General features: G+C 37.5%; 1 protein-coding gene across 5 annotated transcripts in view; it reads left to right on the top strand.

The window, feature by feature from the left end:
• LCLAT1 (lysocardiolipin acyltransferase 1) overlaps positions 1–18903 on the top strand; it is a 79413-nt gene that overhangs the window by 27557 nt on the left and 32953 nt on the right. For all 5 annotated transcript variants that reach the window (XM_081942291.1, XM_081942287.1, XM_081942288.1 and 2 more), the window contains 3 exons: positions 5180–5378; positions 11133–11279; positions 13532–13648. In XM_081942291.1, the coding sequence (XP_081798417.1) occupies positions 5180–5378; positions 11133–11279; positions 13532–13648 (463 nt within the window). The remainder of the gene's footprint in view (positions 1–5179; positions 5379–11132; positions 11280–13531; positions 13649–18903) is intronic.

Below are 18903 nucleotides of genomic sequence, written 5' to 3' on the forward strand. Positions count from 1 at the left end.
GCAGAACCACCATAAACAGTGCAGAGTGGAAACTACACCCGGTCCTGTTTCGCCAGTTGTCTCGCAGATTTGGCAATCCAACGGTCGACCTATTTGCCACCCACGAGAACACGCAACTCCAACAGTTCTTCTCCCACTTCCACTCACCAGGGGCGGAGAGGATAATAATAATAATAATAATAATAATAATAATAATAATAATAAATTTGAATTTATTAGCCGCTCCCTTTCCAGACAGGACTCGGGGCGGCGTACAATAAAACATATAAAACATAAAACATATGTACAAACACATAAACATACACATATACAAAGACATACATGCATACATGCACGGAGAAGGTAACAAATTACATCACATTTAGACAGTTAAAAATCACCATTAAAATACCCCATTAGTAATAACACAATTTAAAAATTTAAAAAATTTAAATGGACTGTCAGGAGGAATAAGAGAAAAAAAATATGGATGGATGCCCTCCGTTGCTGGTGGCCCCAGGGCTGCTATATGCCTTCCAGCCCCTGCCCCTGTTACCACAAGTGAGCCGGAAAATCATCGCAGAGAGGGCAGGGGTACTGTTGGTTGCACCTCACTAGCCTTGGAGGTCCTGGTACGCCGACCTTGTCGGCTTGTCAGTGTCCAAACCGTGGTGAATCCCTCAGGATCAGATCTCTCTCAGCCAGGGGGCCATAGTCCATCTGGACCCCTAGTTGGTCCAATTGGCCGTCTGGCACTTGAGGGGGACCTCCTGAGGAGAGACGGACTGTCGGAGGAGGTGATACGTACCATCCAGGCGTCCAGACTTCCTCAATGACCAGGATTTACGACCACATGGTCCAGCTTCGCTAAGTGGTGCGACAATCTTCACATTGATCCAGTTACAACACTGGTTTCCCATGTATGGACTTTCTTCAGGGGGGCCTTAACAAGGCTCACTCCTAACACCCTCCGTCACCAGGAGTCTGCTCTATCCACCGTTTGGTCGGGGACTTCAGCCCAGCCCCTCAGCAAGATTCCAAGGGTCAGATGTTTTCTTAGGGGCGCTTCCAACTTATGCCCTCCGGTGGTCCACCAATACCCGACTTGGCAACTATCTGTGGTCTTGCTAGCTGCCACTTCTCCTCCCTTCGAGCTTCTGAGTACCATTTCCCTTCGACACCTGACTCTCAAAACCGTCTTCTAAGACATCCGAGGGAACACGTCAGGCATACGCTGGACATGAGAAGAGCTCTGCGAACATACATTAAACAGACAGCAGATTTCCGCAGATCAGAGGCCCTCTTCTTGTTGTTCCAGCCAGGGTCCATGGGCAAGAAGGTGTCCTCTGCTACTATAGGCAGGTGGCTGAGGACATGCATTGCGGCTGCGTATGAACATCAGTCCAGGGCTGTTCCCCGGAACGTCACTGCTCATTCTATGAGGAGCGCTGCCACCACCGCAGCCTGGACTACCCAGGCTACCATAGACGACATCTGCAGGGCAGCTATGTGGTCATCTCCGTCGCCCTTTGTCAGACACTATAAACTGGACATGTGCCCAACCTGCCCTGGGTTATCGTGCCCAGGGATTCATTAACATCAGTTACCATCAGACTTTCCTCAAGTCGTCACCAACCTACTACCTTCACTGGATCCAGAAATCGTCAAAAATCTGGTGTCACATGGTACCAGGAGGCGTGGTCAAGGAAAAAGATTTCTCAGTCCCAGGGTAACCAGACTAATTTAACCCATTGCTCGGACTCTCCCGCAGTGCACAGAAAAGGACCCTTTAGGTAAGCCAATGGTCATTCTCCCATTCTTATAATCATTGAATTAGGGAGGTGCCTGTATAAGCCTCTTACACATTTTGTGCTTATTATAGACTTAAATATGTTTTTATCTCTCATTGCTTTGGTAAAAAATCTTGCCTTTTTCAGGGTTACCTTGCTTATTCTATACCGTCAGATCTCCTCTCTTCGGGATACTTTGCCCTTTGCCTGCTCAGCAAAAGCTACTTAGCTACTTATAGCTACTTATTGTTAGTTCTGATGTGTTAGTATTAATAATAATGAAGCTTTTTTTAAAAAAATATTCCCTAGGTTTTAGTTTTAGCCACACCTAAATCTTGTTTCCTCTTTTTAAATGTTATCTTGACTAATCTAGCTAAATAGTTGGTTTATTTCCACTTTTTAAATTATAATATTATTTCTATTTTATATTAAAAAAAACAAGGTTCATGAAGTCACCAGGCAGATTTGTCAGTAGAAAGATCTTAATATTCATATTAAGCAAGGTTATACACGCTTTTTGAGCCAGTTTGTTTAAGGCCTCAGGCTATAAATTCTGAAAACTTGAGTTCTAGTCTTGTCTTGGGCACAAAGCCAACTGGATGACCCTGGATCAGCCTCTTTACATCTCAGCCATAGGAATGAGGCAATGGCAAACCACTTATGAAAAATTTTGCCAAGAAAACTGCAGGGACTTGTCCGGACAGTCTCTGAAAAGCAGACATGATTGAATGGATTGGTTTTTTTAAAATGCAAGCATTAATCTAATAGTGAAACTTTTAATGTGTAGCTTGAGATAAATCAATATTTGTTAAAACATGGTTTTATATAAACACAGACTCTTCTTTTCCTAAGGGTAGGATTTGTCTCCCTAAGTAATAAGAGCATTTAGAAGACTCAGCAATATGCAATTTCTGTCATCTCAAAATGGATTCTAAATGTCTAATACTTTGAATGTACATTAGATACTTCTGGATTCCATTTTATTTGTTTATCTCACTCTTGCCTAAAAGCCTGCAAAGTATTTTAGCATATGTCCCACCTTTAATTTCACTAGCGTTCTCATCCTGTGCATTCCTTAATCCAAGACTGAGGAAGTCTGATGTAGGAAAACCACAGAACTCCAAAGTGATAGCTCCTGAAAGTCACAGCCAAGTCATAGCCAACCTAGCAGCATGGCACAAAGTCACAGTGCCCTGTGGCCTCAGCCACTCCAGCCACCTTGCAGTCACAGTCTCCTGTCACCCTGGGTTTATCACTGCAACTGACCATCAGTCTTATTGCTCCAACTACTGTTGAGGCATGCCCACCCTGGCACTTCATAATGCAGCTGCTGGCCAGGCAAGGCCATCTTCCCCAGATCTTGCAAGAAAACCACTGTGTGTGTGACCTTGGGAAGAGCCAAGGAGAACCAGCAGTTGTAGTGAAAAAGACGATTCCGGTCAGATAGAGTGTTGGTGGCCGCAAAGTTCAGGAAGCCACAATGGCACAGGTGGAGGGGTGAGATACATGGGAAGGGGGAGTTGTAGAGCTCTTGTATCTCTAAGTGCAGGGCACGCTGCCAAACACCTGCATTTTGATAACATGACAATCGGAGCACTGCAGTGACTGCAATCTTGTAGACCAGTTGCAAGTCCTTTTGTTCGGCATCAATATAACATTGAACAGTCACTGAATAAATGATTGTAATTTGAAAATTACCTGTATAACAATATGATGGCAAACTGCCACATCATAGAAATATAACTTCCCATTTTCTTTTCAAAAGGAAAGTAAGAGAAAAAATGTTTTAAACTGTTCAATACGTTCCAAAGCCTCTTACTGAAATCTGCAGAGTTGTATCTCACAGAGCAGTCCTTGGTCATTGGCTGCCCAAATAATGCCTACTAACCACCATACTTTCTGAATGTGCAAGTGTCTCTGCCACAAGCACCAATTCAGTGCTGTGCAAAGAGGTTCATGTGAAAAAGATGTTTATGATTTTATAACTGAATATGTCTAATTTGAAACAGTATGTCTGTTTTCTGTTACTTTTACAACATAACTAAAGCTGCTTTCAGACCATGTGGTGATTCAGTAAGACACTGCTTCAGTGTTTAGCAAGTGAGGATTGCTCCACAGTTCTCCCAACATTTTCTTTCATCCTCTGTAGTTGAACAATATGCCAACCCTCAAATTAAGCTAAGTTTCCACTGGAGTTTGAAGAAATATTGAAAATTATTGATTTACTCCTTTAGAGTATAACTCCTGTATGTATCAACAACCCCCTAAATAGAGGTTGAAAAATTAATATATCCCGCATTTCTGTCTACAATTATCTTGTGCACTTATTGTTCCTTTTTTTTTATAGCCCAGAGCAAGATTAGGCAACCTTTCTTGGCTAGTTGACACCTTTAGAATTTTAAAAACATCTCTGGGTACTCTGGCAAAGTGGTTGCCTTGGGAACAAATCCAGCTATAAAACACATATACCAAAGGCAAATTGGTCTCTGTGCTTCTCTGTACCCAGTTTAACTCTATTTTTTGCTGGGCTCATTGATACTTGCTTAGTGTTCTAAAAAGATTTTTTGGAGGCTTCTGGGAGGCCTATTTTATAAAACAGAAACTTGAAATGGTTGACAAAAAACTATAAAAACATCCAAAGGTTAGAGCAAAATACAACAGGAGTAAAAGCAGAATAAAATGAATTCATTATATAAACTTTCTTTTAAATGTGTATGAAACTACAGAAAGCATTTTAAGAACCCATTTGAATGTTTTTAAAATAAATAAAATAAAGTCAGATAGAACTCTGTAAATACCTGGGAGATTGTTCCCTGTTACATAAAATTCAAGATCAGAACTGGGTTAATTTTTTTTTTAACATTTTATCTCATCCTTTTTTTATGAATAACTCAAGGTGGCGAGCATACCGACACCTAATATTCTTCCTTCCTCTTATTTTCCCTACAGCAGTCTGTAGGTGAATTGGACTGAGAGTCACTGTCCAAAGTCATCCACCTGATTTTTCATGCCTAAAACAGAACTAGAACTAAGAATCCTCTGAAGTAGAGTAACACTTCATTCAAATCAGTTATCTCTTGTGATAAAAATCTGTACATATTTTTTTTAAATAAAAGTACTGACCAAAGGATTTGCTGATGTATTAGATTCACCTTGCATAGCCATGCAGTTGCTATTATATTCATTTATGCAGTTATATTATTGTAAAAAGTTTTTCACATTCTTCAGGTAAATTATAACTTTTCAAAGAAAAAAAAAGCTATATTGTATTTGTGGAGGTAAGCATAGACTAGCCTAAACTTTTAGTGCAATTTAATGTTATTTTTTTAATTTGATCAGTGTTAATATTTGCTCTGAGATATTTAGCTCATTTGTAGGATTGTCATATAATATTTTTGTTTTTTATCTAGGCCCTGCTAGAGATAGTGTTTGGGTCAAAAGTTGTCATAACAGGTGATGGATTCATCCCCGGAGAAAGAAGTGTCATAATCATGAATCATCGTACACGAATGGATTGGATGTTTTTATGGAGTTGTTTGCTGAGATATAGTTACCTCCGACTTGAAAAAATCTGCCTCAAATCTAGTCTCAAAGTCATTCCGGGATTTGGTACGTTATTGATTGATTGATTTATAATAGTCTAAAATATTTTTGTTAACTGCCCTGAGGGCCCTCTGGAGCCTCTTGGAGAGAAAAATCCCAGGATAATAAAAGTGTTTAACATTATATATACCATATTTTTCGGAGTATAAGACACACCTTTTCCCCCCAAAAAAGAAGGTGAAAATCTGGGTGCATCTGATACACTGAATTCAGCATTTTTGGCCTCGGGAAACCCCGCGTCCTTCGTAAAAATGGACGTGCCGAGAGTTTGGGAGGCCTGCAAAGTGCTCCTGGGAGCTGGGAAGGGTGAAAATGAGCAGAAGACGGGCTGTTTTTTGCTCGTTTCTGCCCCCAGCTCCCAGGAGCACTTTGCAGCCGTCTCAAACTCTCTGCATGCCCTGTTTTTCACAAAAAATGAGACGTGCAGAGGGTTTGGGAGGCCTGCAGAGTGCAAAAACCTTTTTTTAAATTTACCTCTTCAAAATCTTGGTGTGTCTTATACTCAGGTGCATCTTATAGTCCAAAAAATACGGTAGTCTTCTTTTCATTTTACCAAAGCAAATATAGATCTTGCTCCAAATATGTTTTTTTTTAAATTTTCTCATCATATATCATACAAATTGATTTGTATTTTTGTTTTTAGCCTTTTGTATGACAGCCGTACTGGATTAGATCATTCATGTCTTCTACCTTGCTTTCCACAGTGAAAGATATCATTGACAAACCCACAGTGAGGAGATTGGGTTAATAAGCTTCTCTTTAACAATGTATTAACTTAAGTTATTTGATAACATTTGTCAGAAATTATTGAGTAGGTTTATTTTGTGTCTTTTTTATTTTTATGTTTTAGCTCTTATCAAGAAAATAATTTATTTTTGTTTCAGAATTCCAAATTCTGTTGTTAGTAGTTACATTATTGGTTGGCATTTATGTGTGACAGCATAGAAATTGTATAGTGTTAGATTTAAGTGTGAATCAGCTTAGTATTTATTGAAGAATAAGACCTGCACCACGTGCTCCTATTCTACATTTTCAACAAGCTACAATTAAAATATTGAAATCAAAATTTTTAAAGAAGTCAGATATAGGTATACTTGGCTCCTATTTGCAAGCAAACAACCAAGCTCAGAGACCACCAAGAACTTCACATTTTATTTTGTTTTGTCTTATAATTGGCAAGAACAGAACTAAAGTTAAGATACAAACAGGCAGTACTTTCAGATATGGCAAAGGTATTGACAACCACAATTTATATGCGGCAACTTTCAAAACATTGCTTTTTTTTTGTTTTATCTTTAATGTAAATTCACTAGAAATAAATTACTCAGAGCATGTACAATATTATGAGGACGTAACCTTGGTTGAGAGCTTTACTGTACTAGTGGCCATTTGAGCCCATACCCATTTGAGGGGCTCACAAACAGGGCATAGGACAGTCACCTTCTCACCATTTGACATTCACTAACTTGGCAAAATAAGAAGAAAGAGATCCTTTGTCTCTATCCATGAGAGTTGTTACAGTCTTTGCTGCTGAAGTGAGCATTCATAATAAATCAGTGATGCATGGAAATGAGCTATGTGCTAGTTTAACAACTCCACAAAGTTGTTAACTATGATAAAAATAGTTTAGCATTCATTCATTCATTTGTTCGTTCATTCCACAGTAGCACAAAACTGCAAAATGTGTATGAAGTAGAAGTGAGTAGCTATTTAGAAGTGTCTGTATTCTTTTCCTTTAGTTGTATCTCAGTGGAGTTGGCCAGTTTTGACATATTTGGCTTGTACAGGATGGTACTCCAATTTCTTCAGATATGAATAAATACATAATATAAAACCTCAAGTAATATTATATAAGTAATCTAAAAAAAACTTGAATTAATGTATATATTGAGAAATCAATTTAAAAGAATGAAGCTTTCAAATTCAAGACTGTCACAGTCCTACAATGTCTACTATTCTTGAAGAGCCTTTCACCATACTATTTTTTAGAATTAATAAAGTCCTTATATTTTTACTTTTACATATAGAACATCACAGTATGAGGTTATCATATCAAAGCATGACACGGGTATCGGGCTGTTTATTTTATTCATTAAATACATTTGTATCCCACCACCAATTCAACAAAGTTTCTTCAAGGCTTACATAGAATAAATACACTTAAAATATTTACAATACAATCTAAGAATCCAGTGGTCATAAATAAGAGGCAGTAACAATAAACAACTTGAGCAAAATCATGATAATACCATAAAAATAGGAAATGAAAAAAAATAAAGTTAGAGGCATCAAGTCAGAGAAAATGTTTACAAAACAATTATTCCAAACTACTTAGTAGCTGAGTTGTGAAGAATCATTATGAGAGGACAACCAAAGTTGCAAGGCCATCTGTATCCATCTCTCATGTACATCATGCTTGTATATTCGTATTTTTTAAGAAGCTAATAAGTAGAGCTGGTTGTTTTTAATAGAATTACATTGTCTTGGGGTTTTTGGATGGATTTTCAAAGAACTACCGTATTTTTCGGACTATAAGACGCACCAGAATATAAGACACACCTTGATTTTGAAGAGGTAAATTTAAAAAAAAGTTTTTGCAATCTGCAGGCCTTCCAAACCCTCTGCACACCTCATTTTTTTGCAAAAAAAGGGGAGGGTACATGGAGAACTTTGAGAGACTTGAAGAGTGCTTCTGGGGGTTGGGTGGGTCCAAAAACAAGCAAAAAACAGGTGGTTTTTTGAAAAAAAAAGGGGGGGCATGCAGAGCTTTGGGAGGCTCTTTGAATGCTCCTACGGACTGGGGTAGGGGGCAAAAATGAGCAAAAAGGCCTGTTTTTTGCAAAAAGAAAGCGTGTAGATGCATTGGGAGGCTTGTAGACCTTCTGGAGGCTGTGGGGGCAAAAATGAGCAAAAACGGCCTGTTTTTTGCTCGTTTTTCCCCTCCCCAGCCCTCAGGAGCATTTTGCAAGCCTCCCAAGCCCTCTGCATGTCCATTTTTGCAAAGGCAGCAGGGTTTCAGTAGCCCAAAAGTGCTGTATTCTGTATATAAGACGCACCCAGATTTTCACCCACTTTTTTTGAGGGAAAAAGGCATCTTATACTCCAAAAAATATGGTAGCTGCTATTTGTTGAAGAGAAGATGGCGCAATGATTGTGGTGCCCAAAGAAAAAGAGGCCAAAGAGTTTCTAGTTGACTGAAGATATGACATAGTGTGTCCAAGTACAACATAATGGGTTATGGTACCTTTAGTGTGAAAACTGGTGATGGTGACATGGGAGCAAATCAGGATGCTCCTTCCTAAAAATACACAGCAGTAGCTGAGATAGCACCTCGAACAGGGTCACCAGCAAGCTCAAAGTGTTGTCGGTGTGAAGAGGTAAGAATGTGCCTCGCCACAGAACATGTACCTGAGAGCTAAAGAATTTTCCCTCACCTGTTGAGAGAAAGTAAAGAAAGTTAGCACCAGATAAACAATTAAGGCTAATTAAGGGAGAGAAAGTGTAAAAGGTGAATTGAACAGAAATGTAAGGAAAGGAACATGGGAATAAAGACAAAGCAAATTGGAATGTGAGAATAATTTAGAAATGCCTGTTTGTTAAGATGGAATAGATAGGAAGATGGGTTGTGCAATAAAATCCTTGTAAATAGGAGTCCACATACTGTTCAAACACTGAAGCAACACAGTTTATTTTGCAACAGTTCACTTATAGTTAAAGTGATTTCCCAACCAGGAATTGCTTTGTATTTTGCTTGAATTTGTCACTACGCTTGTACTTCCCATCATATCCATAATTCCTTAGAGGGAAGTCTGTTGTTATACCGTGCAAGCCAATATCTGAATAGAGTCAAAGGTTTTGTGTATGTGTGTATCCAGTGTTCCTTTAAACCTTGTATAAATAGCTTGTGGATTGTAGGTGATGAACTTTTTAAGTGAGAGTCTGATCAACCGTGTCATATGATGTCTTCCAGCAATCGTATCAGGAGCTGTCAGACTTAGAGTTACTTAAAGTTATTTATATTGTGAATTAGCTTTGAGTCCACATGATGGAAAGTGTTCCTTATAATGTTATCATTTTTACTGAATTGTTTACACCAGAAATATGGATACCATTTATTTTTTATTTTTTTGCAATATGAATTTTAATGCTGATCCAGATAAGGGGAAAGAACACGAGTTTCAGAGAAATGGAAAATAAGAGGTAATCATACATTAGATACATGTTATCTAATTTGATAATTAATCAAGTCTAAATCTCAATCCATTTTTTTCAGTGAAAGCTTTGTTAGAAGAAATGGCACCAACAGTCATTTCAATGGAACAAAAATCATTTAAATCACAATTTCGTTTTAAGCATTTTGATAAGATTTCTTCTAGTTTCCCTCTTGGTTGTTGCAATCCAGTATTGAAGTTTGGCCTAGAACTGATTGTACAGCCACTTCCCCAAAAACTGTGTCCGTGTGTGTATATGTGTAATTTTTGGTTTTCAGAAATATTCGTGAAACAAGCTTGTTTTGCCTCATCAACACTAAGGTGCTACAAAAATTGATCTGTAGACCAATCTCTATACTTTATAACAAAGGTCCCCAACCTCTGGTCAGGGCTGTGGCCCATTGGGAACTGGGGTGGGCAACTAGTGGGCAAGTATGCAGAACTGCATGTGCACTAGTGGCACATGAACATACAAAACAATCCCTTTTCCTCTACTGCTGGTCCACCATGCAGGAAAGATTGGGGATTGCTGCTTTATAACACATAAGATGGTATCTATGATTTATAATATGCATATAATTTTGAGGAATTATTTGGCTGTTTTATAATAATAATAAAAAAAAACAATTGAAATGTGATGAACCACAAGATCAGCTTCTCCTGAACTTTGGATGTTTTCAGCTGTGTTGGAGTTGAGAAAATTCCCCAGAATTTTAGAAGTTGTAGTACCAATACATCCCAAGTGTACTAAATTGGAAAATGAAATTGTTCGGTTCTTAATAACAGGAGAAATGGTAAATGTTAAATAATGCAGAAGTCTACTAATAGAAAATAGAATTTGGAAAGGGTTGAAATGACCCTGCTATTTTTTTTGCCATTTTTAAATCAATAATTAAAATTATATATAATGTGATAGTTCTATACTTAATATCTAATTCTCAAATGTGCTTAGACTCATGTATATTTCATAATGTTGAAGGATTTAATGTCTAAACTCAGTTCAGAAGGAAAATAGAAGTAATGGCATTACTTGACAGTTATTAATTGACAGTTTGGTTAGACATCTGTTTCCTCTTAAAAATCATCCCTAAGGAACAAAATGTAGAATTTATTCCAGTAGAAATATAAGTTTCTAATTAGCCCTTAACATTAGCAGAATGGGAAAGGGGGATCATTTTTCATGTATCCCCTTCAAAGTCTCCTTAAAAATAGATTATGAAACATTTTCTTAAAATAATTTATAGGAAGAAATTCTTTGGGATCAAGCCATTGTTGCTGCAACATTTTGTTGTATGAATACAGATTTGATTTTAAAAACAAACAGTTAACACAAGTCTTGCTTTTCCACAGGTTTTAGCAGCATACTGTATCTCAACATCTTTATGTTTTTAATATAATCATAGACACTATGATATATTTTTTATTAAGAAATATGTTTAGTTCTTATATTCAAGCATCTTTGTATACTTTGAGAATCTAGGTCATGTTCAGGGACCATCGAAATAAATAACTAATTCAGTGTTTAAGAAATTCTTCAAATTTGTTTTAGGTTGGGCCATGCAGGTTGCTGCCTTCATTTTCATTCAGAGGAAATGGGAAGAAGACAAAAATCATTTTGGAAATATGCTGGATTATTTTTGTGATATCCATGAACCCCTACAGCTCCTCATCTTTCCTGAAGGAACTGATCTCACAGGTAGCTCAGTGTTACTTAATTTAATGCTCTTCAATGCACTTAAGACACTTGCTGGAAATACTATACGTAGGTTGAATTACATTAATATCATACCAGAAAAAGATTTTACTGTTAAATCCAGAACATTAAATAGTTATTTGTAAACACTTCATAAAGCAAGGATGTCCAATCTTTTGGCTTGCCTGGGTTGTATTGAGGGGAATTGAGTAATTGTCTTGGGCCACATACAAAATATATAATTAATGTAGTGTTGATAGTTCCAAAAATATGGTTATAGAATTGATGTGCATTGTGAAAGAGTTTTGGATAGAATTTTAAAAATGCACATCCAGCATTCAGCACAGAAGAGTAGCGTGGTGGCCGAGTGGTGAAGATGCTTGTCTCCCACTCAGAAGGTTGAAAGTTCAATCCTAGGTAGTGGCAGATGTTTCTCGGGGCTCAAAGAGTAAATAACTGCTGCAAACTCCATATAGGCATCAGGAAGGGCATCTGGCCAGTAAACATTCAGCTCCATTCAGCCGCTCCCTGACTCTATCCCAAATTAAGGGATTATAGGGTTCTTAAAAGAAAAAAAAAACAGCACAGAAGTGAACAATGGTTGAAAGGATAACTTGTCAATATCAGGCTTGCAAAAAATACTGACATTCTAATTAAATGCAAGTTGGGTTGCATTTAATTATGGTCTTGGTTTTTTTTTTTAAGTACAATATTTTTTCTTGTTCTTTCTATTCAACTAAAGAATCTTTTCTTTATAAATCAAGTCAGGCCACCGATGTCCAGAATTAATCAAGATGTTTAGTATTGCCAAAATACTATTGGCCAGGTTACTAGACTAGTTAGTGCAGTGTTTCTCAAACTTGGCGACTTTAAGTCCTGTGGACTTCAACTCCCAGAATCCCCCAGCCAGCATAGCTGGCTGGGGAATTCTGGGAGTTGAAGTCCACAGGACTTAAAGTCGCCATGTTTGAGAAACACTGAGTTAGTGGAAGATCTTTCATTTTTATTATGTGTCTCCGAGTTAAATCATTCTTAGAATGTGTTGCCAGGCAAAATAATCCTATATAATATTAAGTAAAGAGTTGTTCTTTCACATCTCGGTACTTAGTAATGACTAGAATAAATGCGTAAAGTTAAATGTTTACTTTTGCTTGTAATAAATAAATAGTGAAAAATATTTTTGTAAATCTGATAATATAATTAGTAGAATATTTATGTTGAGGCATGTCTAGGATCTTTTAGGCATGATTTTATGCCTTAGTAAGTTGTTTTATCTATAGTTGTGTCATGTAGATTTAATTTAAAATGTTTAAAGTGAAAAATATGTAACATTTTATCTTCAGCTTTTTTACATTATTTTATTAGTTTTTCAGGCATTATTAGTTGTTTTTCATACTTTTAAGGATGGTGATAATATTATTCCATTTAAGTATAGGAAAAGAAAAATGAAACTTGTTTTGAAGAGTTCTATTGTTTGGATTGATTTGGTTTTTAATGTTAATATATTGAATAGAATGCTCCCTCACAAGTCATGACATGTATCATTGCTCTTTGCTAATGCTGTTTCTCATTATGTTCTCTCAGGATACATAATGTCCCAAACATTTCCTGTTCATTTAAAAAAATGCTAACAGAATTTAGTATTTAAACTTAATATAGTGCTTTCATTCTTCCTGTTGGATTTGGAAGAGACAATCTGATAGGCTGAGGTTTGAAGTTTGAGGTTTTTTGTTTAAAAAAATCAACAACTTGTGCTTCTTGGTTAATAGAAATAAATATCTAAATTTTCAAGGTTTTCTCACATATTGCTTATCTGTATGGACTCCTAGATTCCTGCTTGCTGTGCTTCATTACCTATTTATTTTTAATGAAAAGCAGAAATAATGTCTAATAAATATAACGTTGGGGTCCTGGATCTTTAATCCTATGAAACCTGATAGATAGGTTCTAGGTATTGCTGCTGATTCAAGCTTTGGGACTGGTTCCTGCAATTTTTGAAACTCTTTTGGACCAAGGCATACCGTGACTGCTGCTCTCTCCTGACAGTTGTATTCTGCATTCTAAGAATTGGACTTTGGGAGTAAAGCTTGTCTATGTTTATGTAAGAAAGTGAAATAAGTATTTTATGATGATTTTTTATTGAAATAAATGCATCCTATTATAACCTCTTTGATCCTTTATGCTAGTGATGCTCTCTGTAGTGCTGAAATTTAAGGCCTTTAAATAATTGTTTTTCCTACTACTTTTGTCTGTAGATGAAACTAAAGCCCGCAGTGATACATTTGCTGAAAAAAATGGACTTCGGAAGTATGAATATGTCTTACACCCAAGAACTACAGGCTTCACTTTTATAGTGGATCGTTTAAGAGATGGTAATGCATGTTCAGATGCTCTTCTTTTCAAAATAATGCATTTTAGATGAGAAATGCTGTTGGTGGCTAATTACTTCGAACCATTGCTCTAAAATATCTTTTAAAAGGGTTGTGTGTTTAAATAGATTTCCTTCCTTATTTACACAGGGAAACTTTTTCCATGCTTAAAATAGGAAGTAAGTTGATCACTTCCAATTAAGTTGCCAGCATTGTGTCGTATTAAATTGCTTCCATTTTCTATGTGAATTTTGCATTCTGAAGTAAGGAAATACCTACATTAAGTTTGGTATTGAGACAAAATATATTTTTGTAGGTTTTGTTGCAGTTTTCTGGCAACAATGAGATTGTTATAATATTAAAACAGTATTACCAAAACTATCCATAACATAATGTAAAAATTTAGCCTCTTTGGTGAAGTGAGCCATAAAAGCAACCTAATGTCAAGGTTCCGACTAACGATCCCAGGCAAATCAGAACTCCGAGGTCACTTATTTCTTCAAAGAACTTCTTTATCAGATACATCTTATTGGCACACTTAGTGGAAAACCAACTCTGAATCTTTCCCCATGGTTTTAGCATAATTAAAGCCAGCAATAACCCCTTCCCCAAATGTCACTGGTCAAGTTGGCCAATTAGGTTACTTGACAGGCTCCTCAAGCACTCTTCTCCTCCTATTACCTGGGAGATGACCTTGGTTCCCATGAGAAAGATCTATGGTGAGTCTAGCAAGGCATTCCAACCTCCTGCCCTCTTCCTTAGTGTGTGGCAACGATGAACTAGGAAAATGGCTTCTGCCAGGTTTAGTTCGGCATTGACACTTACAGTAACTGGCCACTTACATTTTCTAGATTATGGGTTGGCAACTATGGTCTAGATCAGTGTTTCTCAAACTTGGCGACTTTAAGTCCTGTGGACTTCAACTCCCAGAATCCCCCAGCCAGCATAGCTGGCTGGGGAATTCTGGGAGTTGAAGTCCACAGGACTTAAAGTCGCCAAGTTTGAGAAACACTGGTCTAGATGAAGACTGAATCATTTTTGATGCTGCCGGAATGCTTTGTCCATTTTCCAATGAAGTTACAATACTCCGAGGGAAGGCATCAGTGTTTCCCTACTTCCATTGGAATGGGAAAAAGAGATATTCAGCAATCATTAAGACACAGGGGGAAGTATCGTTGCTAGTACTAGCAAGGATCTAGTGATCTCAAAGGGGAGGAGAAGTAGAGGTTTACTGTCTGGGAGGAAGATGCAAACTTTGAACCTTTTTTTAAGTCAAGGACTGCACTTAAATTAAATTGATACAATTTCCCAAATGGCAAGTGCTTTTCATGTTTTGTCAGATTAAATATTGGGCGTCATGCTGTAGCTATTTAAAATGTGTTCAGCCTCTTCCAATTCTTTGCGATCCAGTGGACATCATTTCACCATCATGTGTCAGGGACTGTTATTTCTTAAAAGTTCATGCTTGCATGAGCTTTTAACAACTTTCATAAATTTGTGCAAGTTTATATTAAAAAAGTACAATGTAGGCATTATGTATTCTGTTAGCCTCTTTTCCGATGATTTTTGGTGTTTCTAAATGTTCAAAAACACCTCTAGTGTCCATGTCTTCTTATTGTGTGTTCAAAATATCTATTTTACTTCATTATAAGTGCTTAAAATGAGCACTCTTCATCTAGGATTGAATTATTCATTTTTCTTGCAGGCTATTTTTAATCAATATACTCCAGCATCACAGTTTAGAGATATCAGTTTGTTTTCATTCAGTTTTTACTGGCATGTCTCATTCTAACATAGTTTTTTCTCCCAGTTAAGAGAAGGTTTTTTATTTCATTATAGTGAAAATTTAAGCCTACGAAATTAAAGTCTTTACTACCGCAGGTTCTTCTCTGCTATTTACCTTGGCCTGTTGACATAATCTTATAGTCTGTTTTTAATACAGAACAGCCGGCTGGCTTTTTAATCTCTCTCACCTTCAGCAAGAAATTCCTTAAGTCTTCTTCACTTCTAGCCGTCTAGCCATCTCAGTATTATTATCAGAATGTCTGAGATTGATGCTTCATCAAATAAATTTAATTCCTGTTGTTATTTCTTCCATCATTTCCCATGGTACATTCTGCCTGTAAGTTAAGTAAATTTGGTGACTGTACATGGAACCTTAATGTACATGTTTCCCTCTTTTATGTTATTTAAATGATATGTATACAATTCCAACCATTCTTTCCTGATCATCATGCAAATTTTTCCAGAGGCAGATAGGGTGAGAAGTGTTTAAATGTAATCCTGTTTATTTATTTAAAATTGGGTCCTGCCTGACTCTGAACTTTGAGTGGATTTAATGTAATAAAACAATACAAAACAAGTTGGGGCTACAGTTGCTTGGTACAAAAATCGAGCCAAGGCAAAGACCTTACTGTGTTTACAGAGTCAAACGTATTAGTATAATTAATGCAGCAAAAATGTATGTATTTTGGAAGTTGACTTGCTTTTCCATTATTCATCATATGTAGCAATGAGATCATGAATGCCTTTTCCTCTTCTGAATCAGAGCCATTATAGGAATGTAGTTGATTCATATTCTTTCCCCAAAGTGTCTTGGGTACATTTTTATTACATGAAGTTTATTGAGGTACCTGCTGCATGAAAGAAGTACAACTAATCAAGTCTTTTGCTTATATATATTAATATCCTCTCTTTTCTGAAATGTATGAAAGAAATAAAATTCTGCTTAATATCATTACGTAGCATAAAATTCCACTTGTTTCAGTGGAATAATGTTTATTTATTAAGGAATATGTCTGCACTGGATCTTCTCTATCAAGCCACATAAAGAAATGAAGTTCACTATAGCTCTGGGAAATGGAAAGGTTTCAGTGGAGGGCAGGGGCTCCGCTGGGGCTCCGGAGTAATCGCTGGCCGCGCAGAGCCTTGCAGCGGCTCCACACCATGGAAAACATAGGCGCGTGCGCACACCCCGTACAATTACAGCCTCGGAGACTTCGTAACGACGGGAACTTGTTCTCAGTCACCTGGGCTTCTCCAGAAGCTTCCCTCCGATGCCCTCCAAGGAGAAAGGGCCAGTTTGGAGAGGGTCTTTGGTCCTGCTCTGGGCTGTAATTGTGCAGGTGTGCACACGCTTCTGTTTTCCATGGCGTGGAAGATGAGCATGAGGGGACCAGCGGGGCCTCGTCCTTCTGAAGAGGACCTGTCCCCAAAGAGGGCAGATGTGGTGGCATCGGTCCCAGGGAAAAACGCTGCTGCCAGGTTTTTAACTTTTAACCATATATTTTGGTCCTATGACTGTAGAATGCTGCAAAAAACCATAAATGCAGGCTAGTTGTTGAGTGTTTCAAATGTGATTGGAACACTCAACAAGGTGACACAGTATGTGTGTGTCTGCGTGTGTGTGTGTGTGAGAGAGAGACAGAAAGACAGACAGAGAGAGGGAGGGAATCAGAGAGAGATGGACAGACACAGAGAGAGAGAGAGGGACAGAGAAGGGGAGGAAGGGAGGAACAAACAGACAGACAGAGAAAGAGAAAGAAAGGAAGAAAAAAAGTGGGAGAGAGATGAAAGAAAGAAAGAAAAAGAAAGAAAGAAAGAAAAAGTAAGAGAACTTATAACCACAATTGAGCCCAAAATTTTGGTTGCTAAGCAAGAGCATCGTTAAGTAAGTTTCACCACATTTTCCAAGTTGGCCACGCCCACCCAGTCACATGACCACCAAGCCACTCCCACAAAAGAGGCCACATCTACAGAATAGGTTCTAATAAATTTTGAAACCCACCACTGCCCTGCATGCTTGGATATTGGCAGTCCAAGCAAATTCAGCAAATCCAACCAATTTCAGCAATCCAAACAAATCCAAACAACTTTGACATTTCAAGCAGGTATGAAGCTAAAATCCTTTGACAGGCAGCTCTTTCACTCTGAGATTAGCTGAAAGAGCTGCCTGCTGAAGGATTTCAATTCCATTCCTGCTTTGATTTTGGCAATTAAACCAATTTTGACAATTGAAGTAGGATTCAGCTATTTTTTGCAATCAAAACAACACAAAACAAAAATTATCAGCAGATAGCTCTTTTACTCAAGGATCTGCCTGAAAGAGTTGCCTGCCAAAGATTTCAGCTTATGCCTACTTGGCTTGCCAAAATCCAAGCAGACACAGAGCTGAAATCCTTTTGACAGCCTGTCTCCAGAGATGAGAGGCAATGCTCCTATCAAGTGGCAGAAACGTGTAGCCTTCCCTGCAGCTTCGTCATTGACTTTGGGGACCCAGCAGAGAAGATTGCAAATGATGATCATAAGGCACTTGGCAACCAGTTGTTAGTCTGAACAGTTTGCCAATAACCCAGATCATGAGCATGTGAGCATGCTATGTTTTGCAACAATCAGAAGTGCTTTATAGGCTATAAAGCACTCTTTCTGAGACCTGTGATGGAGTGTGCACCTTTAAGCAGTGAGGGAGAGTTTGGGCTCTGAATTTGCTTTTTTAAACTTTAACTTGGGCAGAAGGATGGTGCTCAGAATATATGGCATTTTAAATATTAAGAGCCTATTTAGAGTTTTAGTAAAAATCTCATTGAATAGGGAGAAAGCAAGCTGGAAGATGACTAGAATGAGGGAAACATGTCTTGTACATGCTGTACAATAATTTAAAAAGTTCATTATTGAACCTACTTTGTAATGGTACTGTAATTTTTAACTGATTATGTGCCATCAAGTTTGTGACATCTTTTAGCAACCTCATAAATAGATTTTGTCCAGAAGGATCTATTTCTGTTGTGGCTCTTCAGGTCTCCCAACGCTGTTGTGTTGATGAAGGAGGCAAAAAAGAAACATTTTTCTCCTCCAGCATTATCCAGGGGAGCTTTTTGAAGTGGTTTGCAATCTTTAGGATCTGACTCTGTAGAGATCATCTAAAACTCATGGTAGTTATGTTGTGACATGCTAAATAGTTGAGGGCAACATCAATTAAATTTACATGATATGAACTCTACATTTCTAGCAGTTCAATCTGAGGAGCCTGCTTGATCAGGTTTCTTTAGTATTTCATTCTGGCTTTTAAGGCATAAAGATATAAATATGTTGTTTGATTGGTTCAGCTAACCGTGTATTTATTTAACCCTTGCTTTCATGATAATCATAATTAATAGAAATGGGTTTTTTTAAGCTGAATTAGGATATTATATATTAAGGGTAATATCATCATCATTAAATAATAACATATTGAGACCACACCTGGAAAAAATGGGCCC

This window comes from Natrix helvetica (genome assembly GCF_964273705.1).
Source record: "Natrix helvetica genome assembly, chromosome: 2".
Lineage (NCBI taxonomy): Eukaryota > Metazoa > Chordata > Lepidosauria > Squamata > Natricidae > Natrix > Natrix helvetica.